This window comes from Schistocerca piceifrons, chromosome 9 (genome assembly GCF_021461385.2).
Source record: "Schistocerca piceifrons isolate TAMUIC-IGC-003096 chromosome 9, iqSchPice1.1, whole genome shotgun sequence".
Taxonomy (NCBI): Eukaryota; Metazoa; Arthropoda; class Insecta; order Orthoptera; family Acrididae; genus Schistocerca; species Schistocerca piceifrons.
The window spans coordinates 227,509,439-227,527,456 of record NC_060146.1 but is presented as its reverse complement, the minus strand read 5'-3'; the positions used below and the strand labels follow the sequence as shown (position 1 = coordinate 227,527,456).

Genomic DNA, 18,018 nt, shown 5'->3' with positions numbered 1-18,018 from the left:
AGTGAGGAAATTCCATAAAATATTATAATGTTACTAATGTAAGGAAAAAAAAAAAACAAAAAACAAAAACAAAAAACTGATGTCGGTTGGGAGATGACTGTTATGAAATTACCTGTTTATGATCAAATGAATTTTACGTGAATTTATAGCAAAGTAAAATCAATACAGTCGTTCTTTAAAATATGTAAATGCCATTGCAGCTGTGACGATACGTCTCACTACAGTCAGTCTCGTCTGGTTCACATACAGTTTTGAACTTTGGTATTGTACTATTTGACAGATGTAATCAAATGGATCACCACCATGGAAAAAGCGTACAATTTTCAAAAGTTAAAAATTCTGTGTGCTATTGGATGTGATTTTATTTTAAAAGATAAGTAACAGTATTTTTGCCAAAGACAGTATAATACTGAAATGTTTGCTCCCATCTATGCAAGTGGCGTAACTAATTTTTCACAATTGAAGTAAAAGATAAGCACCCATCAAAACTGAGGCTGAGTTTTGTTTGAATTTGCATTATTTATTAATGGCGGGTAATAAGGACAAACATTTCAATTGGTAGTATCTCGGGGTAGACATCACGTGCCCCTACATATTTCATACAACACTGGGACATGTAAGACTGGCAACAAAAGACATGTTGTCATTTATTTAATGTGTTCCATTCTTATATCTCACATTTCTATCTGTTTGATATATACTCGCAACTAATTTGATGTGTCAATTGCCACAGATTGTTCTACCCACATACTGGAATGTTTCATTTATCTTTATTTCCCTAATGGAAGTTTTAGGAATAGGCTGTCAACACAGCCCAGTAGCCTATCCATAACTTCCGTATCTTGCTAGTTTTCGCGCTTCTCTTACTTTTTTTCACGGTCATCACACAATATTAAGTTATGAGGGCCTACTATTCAGTACCCTCGAACCATGACGCAACTTCTTCTTGCGGACTTCGATCAGTTGCATTGAAGATGCTAAGACACACCAATAAAAGTAAAACGACTGTAATGGTATGTAGATAAGTTTAAGTCAGGTGATACAGTGGAGTTGGGGAGGGGGAGGGGGGGGGGGGAGTAGAGACAGGGGGGTGGGAGGCAGATAGAAGTGGAACACAGAAAGTAATACACAAGTTTTGCTACTTGGGGAGTAAAATAAAAGATGATTGTTAAAGCAGAGAGGATGCCAAATGTGGACTGGCAATAGAAGAAAAAGCTTTCTGAGGAAGAGAGGTATGTCAAGATATAAAACAAATTTAAATATTAAGAACTCTTTTTCTGAAAGTGTTTGGATTGTAGCAGTAAGGAACTTAAATGTGGATGATAAATAGTACAGCCAATGACAGTCTAGAACTGTCTGAAATAAAGTGGTAAGAGGGTGCAGGGTGCAGACCAGTGCGGAGAGATGCATCGCACCGGTATTTGGTCCGACGACTGGACACCGTAACGTGAGAAGGAAAATTCGACTGGGAGAACTGTTAAACTATAATGAGACAGATGAAACAGAAAGCTGAGCCACTTCTCTCTGGGAGACAAAGTCGCAGTCACTAACGGAGGCAAGCGAGTTTAGGCTGCTCCTGTGCACGTGACGTCACATATTTTCCGACGAGAACGTCGCAGACAGTGTAAGTGTCAAATGTGATTGTAGTGAGGTGTTTAGTGGATTTTTATTCCGTCTGTTTCAAGTTATTGTGGCTGATGATGACAGTAAGGGACAAATTCTACGTAAACTAGTGACAGACAATTTATGGGGGACACCTTTCTTCCCATGCGGAGCAGAAAATGCTGGAACTGAGAACAGTGCAGTTCCCTGGCACGCTTCTAGCTGCACGCACTGCTTCTGTAACTACCTCTCCAGTTCCTTCCCGAGGGAAGAGAGGATACAAAGTGGGCACCTAGAAAGGAGGGACAGATGTAATTAGGACGATGGAGGGAGAGGAGGGAGGGGGAATGGGGGAGGGCAGAAATCCTCTTCATATGGGGTGTGAACAACCTGTTTCTCCTTTCAAACTGACCCTGTCCCCTCTCTCAGGAAGGAAGTAGCTGTGGAGATACCTAGGAATATTGTTCCCCAGTTTCACTTCTGTCCACAAGTAGTACTCGAGATTTTGTCTCCCAACCCGAAGGTAATGCTTAAAAAAACTGGTATGTCACGTGCAGTCTGCAGCTGAAGGAACAAAATACAGTTATAGTCACCCTACAAAATATGAGACAATACTTGCCACTGTGATGCAAAAACCGCAGTATTGCCGATAAGACAGTAAACGTGACAGACTATACGGCTTTTGAACTACAGGTCCTCCGCCTGGGAGGAGAGAGTGACAGGTTGCGGAAGGGTGGATACGTCATATCCCGAAGTGAGTGACCCACCTGCAGTGAGTACGAGGACAGACGGAGACCGAGAGGGAGGTATCCGGAGGAGTAGACTGGAGGCAGTACATCGAAGGGTACCACCCGGAGGTGTTGGGAACAGAGTGTAAGGTTGGGATAGACTAAAGGGTAAAAAATGAACAGTGCAACTGAGAAAAAGAGAAAAGGGAGGGAAACAAAGATGAAAAAATAAAAGCAATACAGAAAATAAATGAGATGTAATAAATAACAAGATGTAATAAAAAAGACAGCAAAAAAATTGTTTCAAGATTTCAGGTCAATGCGGTGTATCATACAGGTACTGATGAGTGAGTTTTTGAGTATTAAAGTATGTGTGATAAATGGCCGTATCTTTTGATTGTACTGACTGAGAAGCTTCAATAGTTTACATACCAAGGGGCCATTAGTTTCAACTTGACACATCTACCCATTCCTGGGGAAAATGGGTTTATAACAGTCTGACAGACAACAATGTGATCCTATAAGGGTTCTGTTTTTATCAACTGAGGTATAGAATCCTAGAAAGAGAGAGCGGGTGTAAGGTAAGCCCAGGAGGATGTCAGGATGGGAGGATGAATTGGAGCTCAGGTAAACCAGCAACGTACGGTAGTCTCCGGATAGCTGGGACTCACTCAGGTGCCAGTGGAGCATACTCAGCAACCAGCTACTGCCTACTCACTGTCAGTTGATGGCTACAGGCCACTGGCTACAGTGCACTGGGTACTGACTAGTCTATCAGCTGTCAGGTGTCGGGTACTCTCGAGATAAGCGAGGCACGATCGAAGGAAGGTGTGTTACTAGGTCCATTTCCGGTAGGTTCGATCGATGCTGGAGTATTACGGGTACACTGAGACCTTCGACAGGAATCCCTGACGGTGACAAAAAAGTCCTTTTCGTGTAACACTATCTAGGAAGTTTACAGAACTGGCATATACGACAGGCTGCAGAACAGTCCTGTTGCCAGTCTCACGTGGCGCCACAAAAACGGGATAAGAGCAACTGTGGTACATATGGGAGCACAGTCAGTCATTTTTCCTTCACTTCATTTGTGAGTGGAATTTGAAAGCGAATTACCGGCAGTGACACGAGGAACCCCTCTGCTGTGCATCTCACGGTGGCTCGCTGTGTACCTAAATGGAAGTAGATGTAGTTACTGGCCACCAAATGCGCCTCAAACTGGAATGTGCGAAAAAAACCTATCTCCATCAACCTCGTGTGAGGTGACTGCCCTGTGATAGAACACAAAAACAATTTTCAATTTTAATATTAACACTGAAAAGGATAGGTAACCCAGCTCGGTGAGCATATTACGGAACAGTTATCGGTGCGGATGTTCTCCGCCAGCCATTTTCTCTCTCTCGTGGAAGGGGACTGTCCACTCAATCGGCTAATTTCCCGTCTGTCAATGACGCGACAGGATGCGATATACAATATACACCTACTTGTAACGAGCTTGAAAATGTCACAATGAAACGCGTTTAATACGAGAGAAGGTAAGCCAGATTGTGCACGTCACTTTACTACTTGTTAATCACTTTTATTAAACTGCATATTTTATCTCACGATGAATAATTCTGAAGTCTCCTCTCATAAAAATTTAAATAAAAGTGTTCTGAGAAGAAGCCCGAAGCAGTCAATCTACGAAGGCTACACAAGTGAGAATTTGTCACTAAAAATGATCTGTTACATGCTCGTGTGGAAAATGTGGAATTTCATGCACGGGGTTTCGTATCGTAAACACACTGACCGTAGTTACCGTGCCGAGTACCAATCGTCTCTTTAAATACAATTAGCCACCACAGATTAAGTCACAGTTGCCCCCGTGGTAAGAATGACGGGAGGACGAGATTCCGACACGACAGTTCGACAGCAGCGGGCAGACTCACCTCGGGCAGAGAGTCTCTGCCTCCCTCTGCCGCTCTCTTCCTGGATGTGCCGGCCTCCCTCGCAGCGTCACCCCTCCTCGTGCCCAGCCTGTCTGTGACCCTCAGTCTGGTCGGCAGTCCGCCGCTCTCCGCAGTGGCAGTGGACTTTGTGCCTGACCCTTCTGGGGCACTGGCAGTCCCACTGCCGGTGGGCCTCGGCCCCAACCTGTCCGTCACCTTGCCACCGCCAGGACGGGGCTCTCTAGCTGCAGCTGTGGGATTCCTCGCGCCCGGCCTGCTCACCGGCTCGTCAGACGCCGATGCGGCAGCAGCGACGGCTACGGCACCTCTCGTACCCAGCCTGTCCTTTATACTCGGGCCTCCACTCGGCCGCACTCCTAGCCTGTAATTGTAAAACGAAAGTAGCGTATGTAATTTGGTACTCGAATCTAAACACTTTCCGTGTACTGCAGAGTAACGAGGAGGCAGTAAGACAGGCCAATACGTACCTGTGGACGGCCGAATTCCATTTAGAGCCGACAGACACACCGTAATGCAGCAGAATGGGAACACGTATTTCGAATATGTCAATACCACGTCGATGTGAGATTACAGTACCCACATCGTGTTCTGTTTCCGTTCTTTACAGATAACTTACAGTTTCGTATAGCGATACATATTAACATTTATGTTAGTAATAACTGTTATCCGATCAAAATTCAATTGGAATATATGTTAGAGTAATTACTCCGTCCTAAAATTTGTGACCATTGTATGTATGTAAATTACAGCATCTAAATTTCATGATCTTTCTGTACAAAAAGCTTTAGCTCTATAAAGTACTGTATTTAATACAGACAGTTATCATTACATCTTCTGAATTAAAGTCATGTAGAAATACATATTTTAATACACAACACGAATAACATAATAAACTTTATGTAACTGTGCATCATAATGATTATCGATTTGTAACATCATTGTTAACATTGGCAAATCCAATGTTTATGTCTTCACTAAATTCATTAAATGAATGAGACTGATTGTTACTTCATAAAGAACATAAAACCAACAGTTAAAAAAAAAATTCTACACATTACTGAAAAATTATTTAAAATGCGATATTTAAGTCACTCTGTTCAGTTCAAATTTGACACTTTTTTTAATCAGTGTAAAGTAAGTCTGTGTGAACTGTTTGTCAGTTTCGACCATGCTTTTGTGATGCACAAGTTTTAATGGATACATGGACAAGTTTTATGTAAATCACTTAGTCACATACATTGTTTAGTTAGAGTGTCAATTCACCATTCCAATATTGCCCGTGTACCCAAATTTTGAACTTCTGCTGTGGTTTTTACACTAGCCAACTGAATTAAATTTCAAATTATGTAAATGTACAACATTGGTACATTTCAACATTTAAAAGTAGGTTTTCGAACAGGACTATGTGATAAATCTTCCCACTGAGGTACTTTTTACAAAATAACTTTTTTTGTAATTTTACATTTATTATTGTGTTCTTTTCTACGGCATATGTTACTCACTGTTGAACATCTGAAAAAATTTATGCCATACAGCAGGAAAGCTCAACATCCTCTTTCTTATGAAAGGCTGCAGCTCTGTTCGAGCTGAAACTTTGTTTATTTGTACTTCCATTCAGTCACTACGTAACATTAAGTCTGCTAAGACAACAATTTACTCATAAAACATAGATTTTGTAAAAAATATGTGAATTCTTAGAAATGGAATATGTGTCAAGATCAGTGATGGTAAGTAATTGAGCAAAAGGAATTGGATTGCATGTAACAATTACTTTTCATGTAATTTTTTTTTTTGGTGGTTCATGGTGTGGGTTCCTGTAGTCATGTCCTAGTTCATGAACCACGGGCAACGTATGAGTGGCCAAGTAAGTGGTCCCGACAGTCGGGATACCAGTTACTTTGGAATAAGGCTGGGCATCTCGGACATATTCTGAGTCGTGGTCACCTTTGTGCTCATACGGCAAAGACTACCAAATCCACCGGTTAGTCCCACAGCCGTTAGGGGTAAAACCCAATGGGACTTGGGGCAAGTAAGGCTAGCTACCTGCTTCCCTGGTACTTTAAATATGATGCTGGCAACAATCAGAGCAAAATGCCTTGGACCTTTGGAGGTGACGGAGTCCCATCTCTAACTGACAAACCAGAGACTCCTAAGATACGACTTGGCAAACAAATGGTAATGAGATGGGGAGCTATTAATATCAATGGGGGCTACTCTGGGAAGAAGGCAGAGCTGGCAGAGGCTGCAAGTAAGATGGGGCTGGATGTTTTAGCTGTTAGTGACATTCAGGTAAGGGGTGAGAAAGAAGAGGAAGTGGGAGAATACAAGGTCTACCTGTCAGGAGTCAAAGCAGGAATAGCACAATGGGGTGTAGGGCTTTACATCAGGAAAGAAATGGAACCCAGCGTAGTTGCAATAAGGTATGTAAACGAATGACTGATGTGGATAGATTTGACAGTGTCTAGCAAGAAAATTAGGATTGTGTCAGTATATTCGCATTGTGAAGGGACAGATCAAGATAAGAGGGATAGTTTTTATGAGGCACTCAGTGATGTAGCTGTTAGAGTAAAGGACAAGGACAGTGTTCTGCTCATGGGTGATTTTAACGCCAGGATTGGAAATCGAACAGAAGGGTATGAAAAGGTTATGGGTAAATTTGGAGAGGATACGGAGGCCAACAGGAACGGGAAACAACTCTTGGATTTCTGTGCCAGAATGGGCTTTGTAATTACAAACTCCTTTTTTAAACATAAGAACATTCACCGGTATACTTGGGAAGGCAGGGGAACCAGATCTGTCATTGACTATATAATAACAGATCAGGAATTCAGGAAGGCTGTGAGGGACACACGTGTATTCAGGGGATTCTTTGATGACACTGATCATTATTTAATCTGCAGTGAAATTGGGATTGTGAGGCCGAAAGAGCAGGAGGTCAGGGCCATATGTAGGAGGATAAGAGTGGAGAAACTTCAGGATAAGGAAATCAGGCACAAGTACATAACAGCGATCTCAGAAAGGTACCAGTTAGTTGAATGTGGTCAATTACAGTCAGTGGAAAAGGAATGGACAAGGTACAGGGACACAGTACTAGAAGTGGCTAAAGAATGTCTTGGAACAGTAGTGTGTAAAAGTAGGATGGAGCAAACAGCTTGGTGGAATGATACAGTCAAGGCAGCCTGTAAAAGGAAAAAGAAGGCGTATCAAAAATGGCTACATACCAGAACCCAGGTAGACAGAGAAAGTTATGTTGAAGAAAGAAACAAAGCCAAACAGAAAATTGCAGCATCCAAGAAGAAATCGTGGGAAGACTTCGGAAACAGGTTGGAGACTACGGGTCAAGCTGCTGGAAAACCATTCTGGAGTGTAATTAGCAGTCTTCGAAAGGGAGGCAAGAAGGAAATGACAAGTATTTTGGACAGGTCAGGAAAACTGCTGGTGAATCCTGTGGATGCCTTGGGCAGATGGAGGGAATATTTTGAAGAGTTGCTCAATGTAGGTGAAAATGCGATCAGTAATGTTTCAGATTTTGAGGTAGAATGGGATAGGAATGATAATGGAAATAGGATCACATTTGAGGAAGTGGAAAAAATGGTCAATAGATTGCAGTGCAATAAAGCGGCTGGGGTGGATGAAATAAAGTCGGAACTCATCAAATACAGTGGAATGTCAGGTCTTAAATGGCTACACAGGATAATTGAAATGGCCTGGGAGTCGAGACAGGTTCCATCAGACTGGACAAAAGCAGTAATCACACCAATCTTTAAACATGGAAACAGAAAAGATTGTAACAGCTACAGAGGTATCTCTTTAATCAGCGTTGTGGGTAAAATCTTCTCAGGTATTGTTGAAAGGAAAGTGCGAGTATTAGTTGAGGACCAATTGGATGAAAATCAGTGTGGGTTTAGGCCTCTTAGAGGTTGTCAGGACCAGATCTTTAGCTTACGGCAAATAATGGAGAAGTGTTATGAGTGGAACAGGGAATTGTATCTATGCTTTATTGATCTAGAAAAGGCATATGACCAGGTTCCTAGGAGGAAGTTAATGTCTGTTCTACAAGATTATGGAATAGGAGGCAAACTTTTGCAAGCAATTAAAGGTCTTTACATGGATAGTCAGCCAGCAGTTAGAGTTGACGGTAAATTGAGTTCATGGTTCAGAGTAGTTTCAGGGGTAAGACAAGGCTGCAACTTGTCTCCACTGTTGTTCATATTATTTATGGATCATATGTTGAAAACAATAGACTGGCTGGGTGAGATTAAGATATGTGAACACAAAATAAGCAGTCTTGCATATGTGGATGACTTAGTTGTGATGGCAGATTCGATTGAAAGTTCGCAAAGTAATATTTCAGAGCTAGATCAGAAATGCAAGGACTATGGTATGAAGATTAGCATCTCCAAAGCGAAAGTAATGTCAGTGGGAAAGAAATATAAACGGATTGAGTGCCAAATAGGAGGAACAAAGTTAGAACAGGTGGACGGTTTCAAGTACTTAGGATGCATATTCTCACAGGATGGCAACATAGTGAAAGAACTGGAAGTGAGGTGTAGCAAAGCTAATGCAGTGAGCGTTCAGCTACGATCCACTCTCTTCTGCAAGAAGGAAGTCAGTACCAAGACTAAGTTATCTGTGCACCGTTCAATCTTTCGACCAACTTTGTTGTACGGGAGCGAAAGCTGGGTGGATTCAGGTTACCTTATCAACAAGGTTGAGGTTACGGATATGAAAGTAGCTAGGATGATTGCAGGTACTAGTAGATGGGAACAATGGCAGGAGGGTGTCCACAATGAGGAAATCAAAGAAAAACTGGGAATGAACTCTATAGATGTAGCAGTCAGGGCGAACAGGCTTAGATGGTGGGGTCATGTTACACGCATGGGAGAAGCAAGGTTACCCAAGAGGCTCATGGATTCAGCAGTAGAGGGTAGGAGGAGTTGGGGCAAACCGAGGAGAAGGTACCTGGATTCGGTTAAGAATGATTTTGAAGTAATAGATTTAACATCAGAAGAGGCACCAATGTTAGCACTTAATATGGGATCATGGAGGAACTGTATAAGGGGGGCTATGCTCCAGACTGAACGCTGAAAGGCATAATCAGTCTTAAATGATGATGATGTAATTTTTCCTTGTAAACAATACATTTTAGAAAATGTAATTTGTACCTGTAATTTACATATTCCAATAGAACAGCAGTTGTTACAACATTGGAATCATTACTTTGTAACAGTCATAAGTCACCCTCTTTTGAACATGTCTAGCAGCTGGCGAAAGACAAGTCACCTCTATATTCTTGGCGCAATCTTCATTCGTTCATTGTAAAAGCTGTGTGACAGGAGGGAAGTCGCGATATGTTTCTTGCTCTGATATACAGCATGTCCAGTGACGTAGAAAACAGTGAGTGTGAGGTGAGAGTATTGCCGTTTCCTTACGTAAGGAATTATGTCGAGTCAAATAGTGCACAAAGCAAAGAAAATATGACTATAAAATGTAAGCTTTGTCCAAGAAATAAATTTTTGAAGTATGCCTGGATTATGGTGTCAAACTTAAGGAAGCACATACAGGTGAGCAATTATGATCTGAAAATGTATTATGTAATATTAAAGTTACACATTGAAACACATGTACATTCCATTGCTAAGTGGCACCACAGTTTTCCACAAATACTTCACTAACCTAAGAAAACAATGTAACTGTAAATGGTGCAAATACAACAAATTGCAAAATACAACTATTTTACAAAAAATCGCACAATCTTTGTTTCCATTGCTGAGGATTCATCCAACAAAGTTAACTGAAATGGAAAACTCCTTGCAGCAAGCGAAGAGAAGAGAGCGTGAGCTTTGAACTGAAAGTACGGGCGCAAAGGAAAAACAATCTACACTTTCCTTCACAAACAACACTACCAGCCAAAGCACTGTCGAAAAATTTATTTTAGATTTTGTCTGCTATTCTGTTCAGCTCTTTTCAGTGGTAAAAGAAGAGTCGTTCATAATTTTAATAAAAGGTTTGGCAGCAAATAGGACAGTGATGTGTAGAAAGATTGTTTCTGCACAACTGAAGGAAAGGTACAATAACCAAAAAATGAAACTAATAGAAGGGTTATCAAGAGCTGACAGAGTTACAACCACAGCAGATTGCCAGACACAGTTTAGGACGACTTTTCTCGGGGGTTACCATGCATTTGCTCGACAATCAGACACCAGGTAGACATCTGCTATGCTTGCTATAGAGAGGCTTGTGGGATGCCATTCACACGATGTTCTGGTTGCTGGGATCTAGAGTATATATCACGATTTTAATATTCATAAGAAAGTGGTGTCTTGTGTAACACAAAATGGCAGCAATTTCAACAAAGCTTTCACCTAAGGTAATGTAATGTATTTTTTGTTCGAGTTTTCCAATGTATCAGTTCTGTGTTACTTTTTCAAATATCATCTTTCCAATTATTTCTTTTAAGGTTATATGGAATGAAACCTGGTGAAGGTGAAGTTCAGGCATCTGATAAGCCAAAAGAGATGGAGCTCGTTCAAGTAGCACCATTCTTGATGAAGGTGTGAATGAATTCCAGTATAACTTGCCGTCACATCAGCGGTGTGCTGCGCATACCCTTAACCTATTAGCACTAAAGGTAAACAGGAATTCTCTTCATCATAAATTGTTTTTTTCTTTTTTTGCCAACAGTCTTGTTATGTTTTACATGCTTACATTCATAGTCATTGCAGGATAGCCAAAAAGCAGAGGACAATCCTCATTTTAAGAATGTAGCAAGAGCACACTGCCATGCTTTATGGAATAAACAAAGAATTGTCTATTCCATCCACACAATGATCCATAAGTTGCTTGTGACTCCTACTGCTACAAGACGTAACAGCACATAAGACATTTAACACTGTCTGGTGTCTGCAACAGACAAGTGCGGCCTAGATGCACTATATAGATGTCCTAGTGGACAGCATCGGGCTAGTACGCCTTCGACCGGAAGATGTGACATTTCTGAATGAATATATTGCAGTAAGTTTTAAATGTATTACAGATGTAACATGGAGTAATGTTAGTTTAATAGAATCATTCTTTACATTTTATTTTTGTTGCATTTTTGTTTTTCTTGACAAGTAAATGTTTATCACGTCACTGATTTGGCTACTGTGTAAGGAACATTTCAAAAATATATTAAGAGCCTAATTTAAATATTAACAAAAACAGAGACCAAAACATAACATAGATGCAAGTGATCCACTTAACCCCATGCAAGAGATTACTGATCATCATCATTAACTGTTACACATTCAGAAACAAGATCACATCAAAGCAGCCAATTGCTGCACCCTACGTAATACAGTATCATGAGATACATACAATAATTTATACGAGAATCGTAGAAACCCAACAGCCTCTAAATGGTTCATAAATAGCTAAGACTACATCACACTCTTTTACAAAACTTCCCTTTATGTGTTTGGTTAAATTTCACTGTTCTAGTCACATATCGAATGTCACTTCTAAGAGGTGTAAGGCAAATTTTCTCTGGTCTTTCAGCATATATTTGCAATTTCATTTTTGCAATGTGTAGCTGGAGTCAGCCCAAACAAAACAAATGTGGCCCACCAAGTCTTTTACACGATGACCAGTGTCGATGGAAAGTGTCGGATCGATACCAGTTACAAATAAAATAATTTTTGAAGTTTTCATACGATCGTGTAGTCCCAGATTAGTCTAGTGCCATATTTGTTTTATTGCTACGAATTAACGGGGACAGTAAAACACAAAAGAACAACCAGTAGCCCATGAGCCACTGAACAGCAGTGCTGTTGCACGGTGCTAGCAGTCAGCACGGGACAATCGATGCCGTTGCTGTTAGAGTACTGGTTATACTTAGTGTTTTACTGTCCCCCCTTAATTTGTATTGATAAAATAAATATCGCACTAGGCTAATTCGGGACTATTCTATCAAATAAGCACGTGAAATTCCGGCTTAAAAATCATTTTGTTTGTAAGCAGAAACAGACACTTTCGTACAACACTAGGCGATGAAAGGAGGATGTCATGAGCAGTATTTGTTTGGGCTGGCTCCAGCTACACATTACACAAATGAGACTGCAAGTATCTGCTGAACGACCAGAGAAAGGTACCTGATGACTCTTAGGCAAGAGTAAAATAACACATACACCGCATCTTTTAGGATCTGAAAAAAATTTTGCAACATCATGTCAGAAAGTTGGTACATTTTTTGCCACTGACAGTCACAAAATTTCCAGGAGAATACACTGCGCTATCTTCATTTGAAGAAAGACTCACTGCTGCAAATAAGATGTCTTAGGTAACAGATCAGACCCTTTAACCTCTTAGGATTCTTCAAAGTCGGATACTTTTCTCTCTAAATTTTTGTTACTTTCACTGTTAGACTATTTTCCTATAAGCCTATTACATTTTTTCAGCTTCTTTTTGGTCTGTTAATCTAGCTTCTTCATTAAAACTGCTTTTTATGGGAGTGTATGTCAGAATCAATAATTTAATTTTCATTATTCCTACTATTCCTGGAAGAGAGGCTTTGCGATAAGAACAACTACTTCTGGAGATATTGCCTCACTTCTTTTGCCATTGGCCTTGACATCTTCAAAGGCTGAGGAATGTTCACATCTGCAGTTATGATCTTGTCAAAATCAACAGTGGAAGTAGGCGGCAAATACATTCTTTGCGTAAACAAGTTGGCAAATGTCAATTAGTCAAATGAGCTGGCTGATAATCTTCACGTACAACAATATCTGTGTTCAGTTGTTGACTACCACAAGCCTTAAACTGACACATATATTTCTGTTAGTGATGGCAAGGGGTATGCTCAACCCCGGAAGTCCATCGACATCACAGGCTGTGACAGGTAACTCTGTGCTTGCTATAAGAAAAAGGTGCTGCATTATATAATTTCTTGAAAGAAACAATCTCTAGATCAATATGATGCAGCTTGGCCTGTTTGAAGTATCAGAGTAAGTAAAATAATACCATTGTCTTTTGTGTACGATACTGCTGGTACACTTCTACAGCTTTTGTAATTGTCAGAATTGAGACTTTAGGGTGTCTTTGGTGGTCTTTTGATGTTTGAGTTATGCAGGACTGTCAAAAACAGTTCACTATTCATCCAAAGTGAGACTGTGGCTCTACCTACACACTGGGGGACACGGTGGTCCGAATGTCATCATTAAAGTGTACCTTGGGAAACACTAACAATGTCGGTAGTTATTCCAACCATTGTCACAAGTGAACAACTTCCAGTAGACATAGATTGTTCAACTATTCTGTAGCCAGACTGATACAACACTTTCAGTAGCCACTGCACAGTAGTTGCTGCTGTCTCATCCAGATGGCACATGTTTTGCAATTAAAACTTGTATTTTTCTTGAAGGAAAACCTTGTTATCTAACACTTTCACATCTGCATCTGTACAGTTAGTAGCCATTCATACACTTCTCTGTTATGAAAGTCTTGTTTAGTTTAATGAATGCCTCGAGCCACCCCAGTAAAGCTACGTTCTCTCTTTCCCAGTTCTTTGGTACAGATTTTCCATTCTCCTTAGCAAATCCAGATTGTAGTGTTATCTTTATCCTCGGGGCTCTGCCGTGAAAAATATAAAATAGAAAATCTGATCGATGTCTTGTATTTTGGTGGTTTCAGTTACGGATAAGGCGGACTTCGTATTATTGATTGAGATCGTGCTGTAATTTGACCGTGCATGGCAGACCGGGTCGGCAACACTACAAAAAGCGACTGTACGGAAATAGCATCAGAAAACTAATTGAAATTTACCTTATAATCTTGTTAGATACGCAGTATTAATTACAATATAGTCTTCGTGGCTGTCCTCCTAATTTCTCTTATAGGACGACCCGTCTTTCACTTTTCTCCGTCTGTTGAAAACTTCTTCACTGTCATGATCAATTTACAAATTTGGGGATAGCCACCTCGAATCACTATTGAAACAACCTCGCTTTGTAATGTAATTTTAATTTCCACCCAAAAAGCACATTCAACACATCGCCGAAAAATACACATCTTTTGTATGAAGACAAGAGAGAGTGTCTCATCAATTAGTTGTTAAAAACAAAAAATGTATGCAAAAGTAAAAAGACGAACAAAATTATTTATAAAAATCGGTCACTGGCGCAGCGCTCTTCTGCGTGCGCGATCGTAAATTATATCTTTGTATTGGCGGAGGCGCAGAAGTCAAAGTACCATTACAAGATGCAAGAATTCTTCCAGTTTTTCGGCCATAATGAAAATCATGTGCAGAGGTATTATGGTCAGACACTGTTTTTCCACTTTTCTGAACAATTCTGAACGTTGATTTGACAGCCTAGAATTGTTGTTGTCAACTTCTACAATAAAGGCCTTTTCTGTGTATCATTTAAGCACTGACCTAGGAATGGTCAGGCTTCTTTCTAATTCCCATAAACAAATTTTTGGTGGATATTTGACTAGCCATGTCTTTCAGTAACTCGATGATTGTCTACCTTAAATTCACAGTATGCCTAATTCTAATGCTTAATAGTGCTTCTATTGGTGTGTGTCAGTGAGTATAGGAGTAGAACAATCCATGTTTTTAGTGGCCTTAACAAACACTGACTAGTAAACCCTGAAACATATGGTTCACTTATCATACACATTAATGAAATATGTTTTGCAACATTATAAAAAGCATAAGAATGTTTGAAAATGAGGTACGCAATGAAATCGGTAAAACATGTTTTTAAAGATCACCATCGTAAACATAACTGATAGTCCCCAAAAAATTAATTTCGAATCTTAGTAACTCTTCAAAGGTTAACAATACAGCAGCTACCTATTTGATCCACAGAAACATGATTTGAAATAATGAAGGTTTGTGAACTTAAGATAACTAAATTTTCTAACACCTAAAACTACTCTGTCTGTTCATTTTTAATAGAGTGATTCAGTTAACTTCCACAGCCAGTTAGTCTCACTTTAATCATAACACATACACAATTTAAACATTGATATGTTAGGATATTAATGAAAATTAATTTAATAATTTTTGTTTCAGGTCACAAAGTCTACTGCAGTGGCACTGATGATTTTGCAAGCTGAAAAGAATATGTACATAAGGTACTTACATCCTACTATCAAATGTTTGCTGCGGGAACACCCAAAAATAAGAAATGACAGTTGCATATGGTATGGCAAGCACCTTAACAGAAGGTCAACAAAAAAGACTTGAACCCACCATACTAGATGATAACCTAAGCACAGCAGCAGGTTTGATACTAGCACTAAAATTTTCCTGGTTGGAAGGACATGAGAAGGAAGAAGCTATTTGTTTATTAAAGGAAGAAATGCTTACCATCTATAAAATGGTGCATGGTGAAACATCATCTCTGAAAAATGAAGAAACCTTTCAAGGAAGTGATAGAGCAGTTTTTTTAACACTTTCTTCAGCAACATATTCTGGAGTGTTTGATGAGGCAGCTTCATACATCTCCAGTAGTTCAACTGAAGTGAAACTTCTCATTCAGCATAGTTCAGTAAAATGATTGTTTTTAAAACTAAATGCAGGAATACCCTCTATCACTCCTGTGAAGCACCTCTTGAATGTATGCAAAGAAATTCTTCCAACTGAGAGGAACAGGCCCAGAGATAAAAACTTTGAAATGTAGCTGTTTTCTGAAGGCACGGTAATCTAAAACTGTAAATGAACACTGAATATGTTGGTAACATTTGTATTCATTCTTGTGTCATCCTCTTTTCTTTTTTCTTCAAAATACCTATCATTCTATTAACTCCTGTGTTTGGTGTGTTTTTCATGCATGATGATCCTCCCTATGTTCCTCTACCAGTGATGGTTGTCACAATGCCCATTCTAAGATACACGGTGAGCAGCCTCACTTTTCCTAAAGTTAGGTCATTAATCCACCTGACTGAAAAGTAAAAGTAATTTTAATTGAAGCCAATTACTTTTTTGGGTACTTTTGTCAAAACTGGTAAAGATAATATAAAATGACTTAGTCAAGTGTTCAGAATATAAACTTTCAGTATGATATTTACTTATTGGACAAGTTTAAAGTCAGTTATTTGCCTACGATGATGACTGAAGTAGAAGGAATTTGAAACTTCCTGGCAGATTAAAACTGTGTGCCCGACAGAGACTCAAACTCGGGACCTTTGCCTTTCGCGGGCAAGTGCTCTACCAACTGAGCTACCGAAGCACGACTCACGTCCGGTACTCACAGCTTTACTTCTGCCAGTACCTCGTCTCCTACCTTCCAAACTTTACAGAAGCTCTCCTGCGAACCTTGCAGAACTAGCACTCCTGAAAGAAAGGATATTGCGGAGACATGGCTTAGCCACAGCCTGGGGGATGTTTCCAGAATGAGATTTTCACTCTGCAGCGGAGTGTGCGCTGATATGAAACTTCCTGGCAGATTAAAACTGTGTGCCCGACCGAGACTCGAACTCGGGACCTTTGCCTTTCGCGGGCAAGTGCTCTACCAACTGAGCTACCGAAGCACGACTCACGTCCGGTACTCACAGCTTTACTTCTGCCAGTACCTCGTCTCCTACCTTCCAAACTTTACAGAAGCTCTCCTGCGAACCTTGCAGAACTAGCACTCCTGAAAGAAAGGATATTGCGGAGACATGGCTTAGCCACAGCCTGGGGGATGTTTCCAGAATGAGATTTTCACTCTGCAGCGGAGTGTGCGCTGATATGAAACTTCCTGGCAGATTAAAACTGTGTGCCCGACCGAGACTCGAACTCGGGACCTTTGCCTTTCGCGGGCAAGTGCTCTACCAACTGAGCTACCGAAGCACGACTCACGTCCGGTACTCACAGCTTTACTTCTGCCAGTACCTCGTCTCCTACCTTCCAAACTTTACAGAAGCTCTCCTGCGAACCTTGCAGAACTAGCACTCCTGAAAGAAAGGATATTGCGGAGACATGGCTTAGCCACAGCCTGGGGGATGTTTCCAGAATGAGATTTTCACTCTGCAGCGGAGTGTGCGCTGATATGAAACTTCCTGGCAGATTAAAACTGTGTGCCCGGCCGAGACTCGAACTCGGGACCTTTGCCTTTCGCGGGCAAGTGCTCTACCAACTGAGCTACCGAAGCACGACTCACGTCCGGTACTCACAGCTTTACTTATTGTATACCAGGAACAGAAGAAAGATTAATACCAATGAAAGAGTTAATCTGCCAGGAAGTTTCATATCAGCGCACACTCCGCTGCAGAGTGAAAATCTCATTCTGGAAACATCCCCCAGGCTGTGGCTAAGCCATGTCTCCGCAATATCCTTTCTTTCAGGAGTGCTAGTTCTGCAAGGTTCGCAGGAGAGCTTCTGTAAAGTTTGGAAGGTAGGAGACGAGGTACTGGCAGAAGTAAAGCTGTGAGTACCGGACGTGAGTCGTGCTTCGGTAGCTCAGTTGGTAGAGCACTTGCCCGCGAAAGGCAAAGGTCCCGAGTTCGAGTCTCGGTCGGGCACACAGTTTTAATCTGCCAGGAAGTTTCATATCAGCGCACACTCCGCTGCAGAGTGAAAATCTCATTCTAGAAGGAATTTATTTATTGTCCCTGACAGTAGTGACAATGTAAGGGAAAATAAGCAGAAGATATGAAATGAAGTTTGTGTTGGTAGTTAATGCACGAATGTTAAGCATAGTGCTATGGTGATGTAATGTTTAGCATTTTGGCCTAGGAAGCAAGAAGACCCAGGTTCGAATACTGGCTGCAGCACA

General features: G+C 40.7%; 1 protein-coding gene and 4 non-coding genes across 9 annotated transcripts in view; 1 reads left to right on the top strand and 4 right to left on the bottom strand.

The window, feature by feature from the left end:
- Positions 1-18,018, bottom strand: part of LOC124717052 (zinc finger CCCH domain-containing protein 14) — a 192,382-nt gene that overhangs the window by 134,982 nt on the left and 39,382 nt on the right. For all 5 annotated transcript variants that reach the window (XM_047243727.1, XM_047243728.1, XM_047243729.1 and 2 more), the window contains one exon: positions 4,256-4,637. In XM_047243727.1, the coding sequence (XP_047099683.1) occupies positions 4,256-4,637 (382 nt within the window). The remainder of the gene's footprint in view (positions 1-4,255; positions 4,638-18,018) is intronic.
- Trnas-cga lies at positions 16,719-16,793 on the bottom strand. The gene has a single exon. It is a non-coding gene; the product is annotated as a tRNA-Ser (tRNA).
- Positions 17,020-17,094, bottom strand: Trnas-cga. The gene has a single exon. It is a non-coding gene; the product is annotated as a tRNA-Ser (tRNA).
- Trnas-cga lies at positions 17,321-17,395 on the bottom strand. The gene has a single exon. It is a non-coding gene; the product is annotated as a tRNA-Ser (tRNA).
- On the top strand, positions 17,691-17,765 carry Trnas-cga. Its single transcript has one exon. It is a non-coding gene; the product is annotated as a tRNA-Ser (tRNA).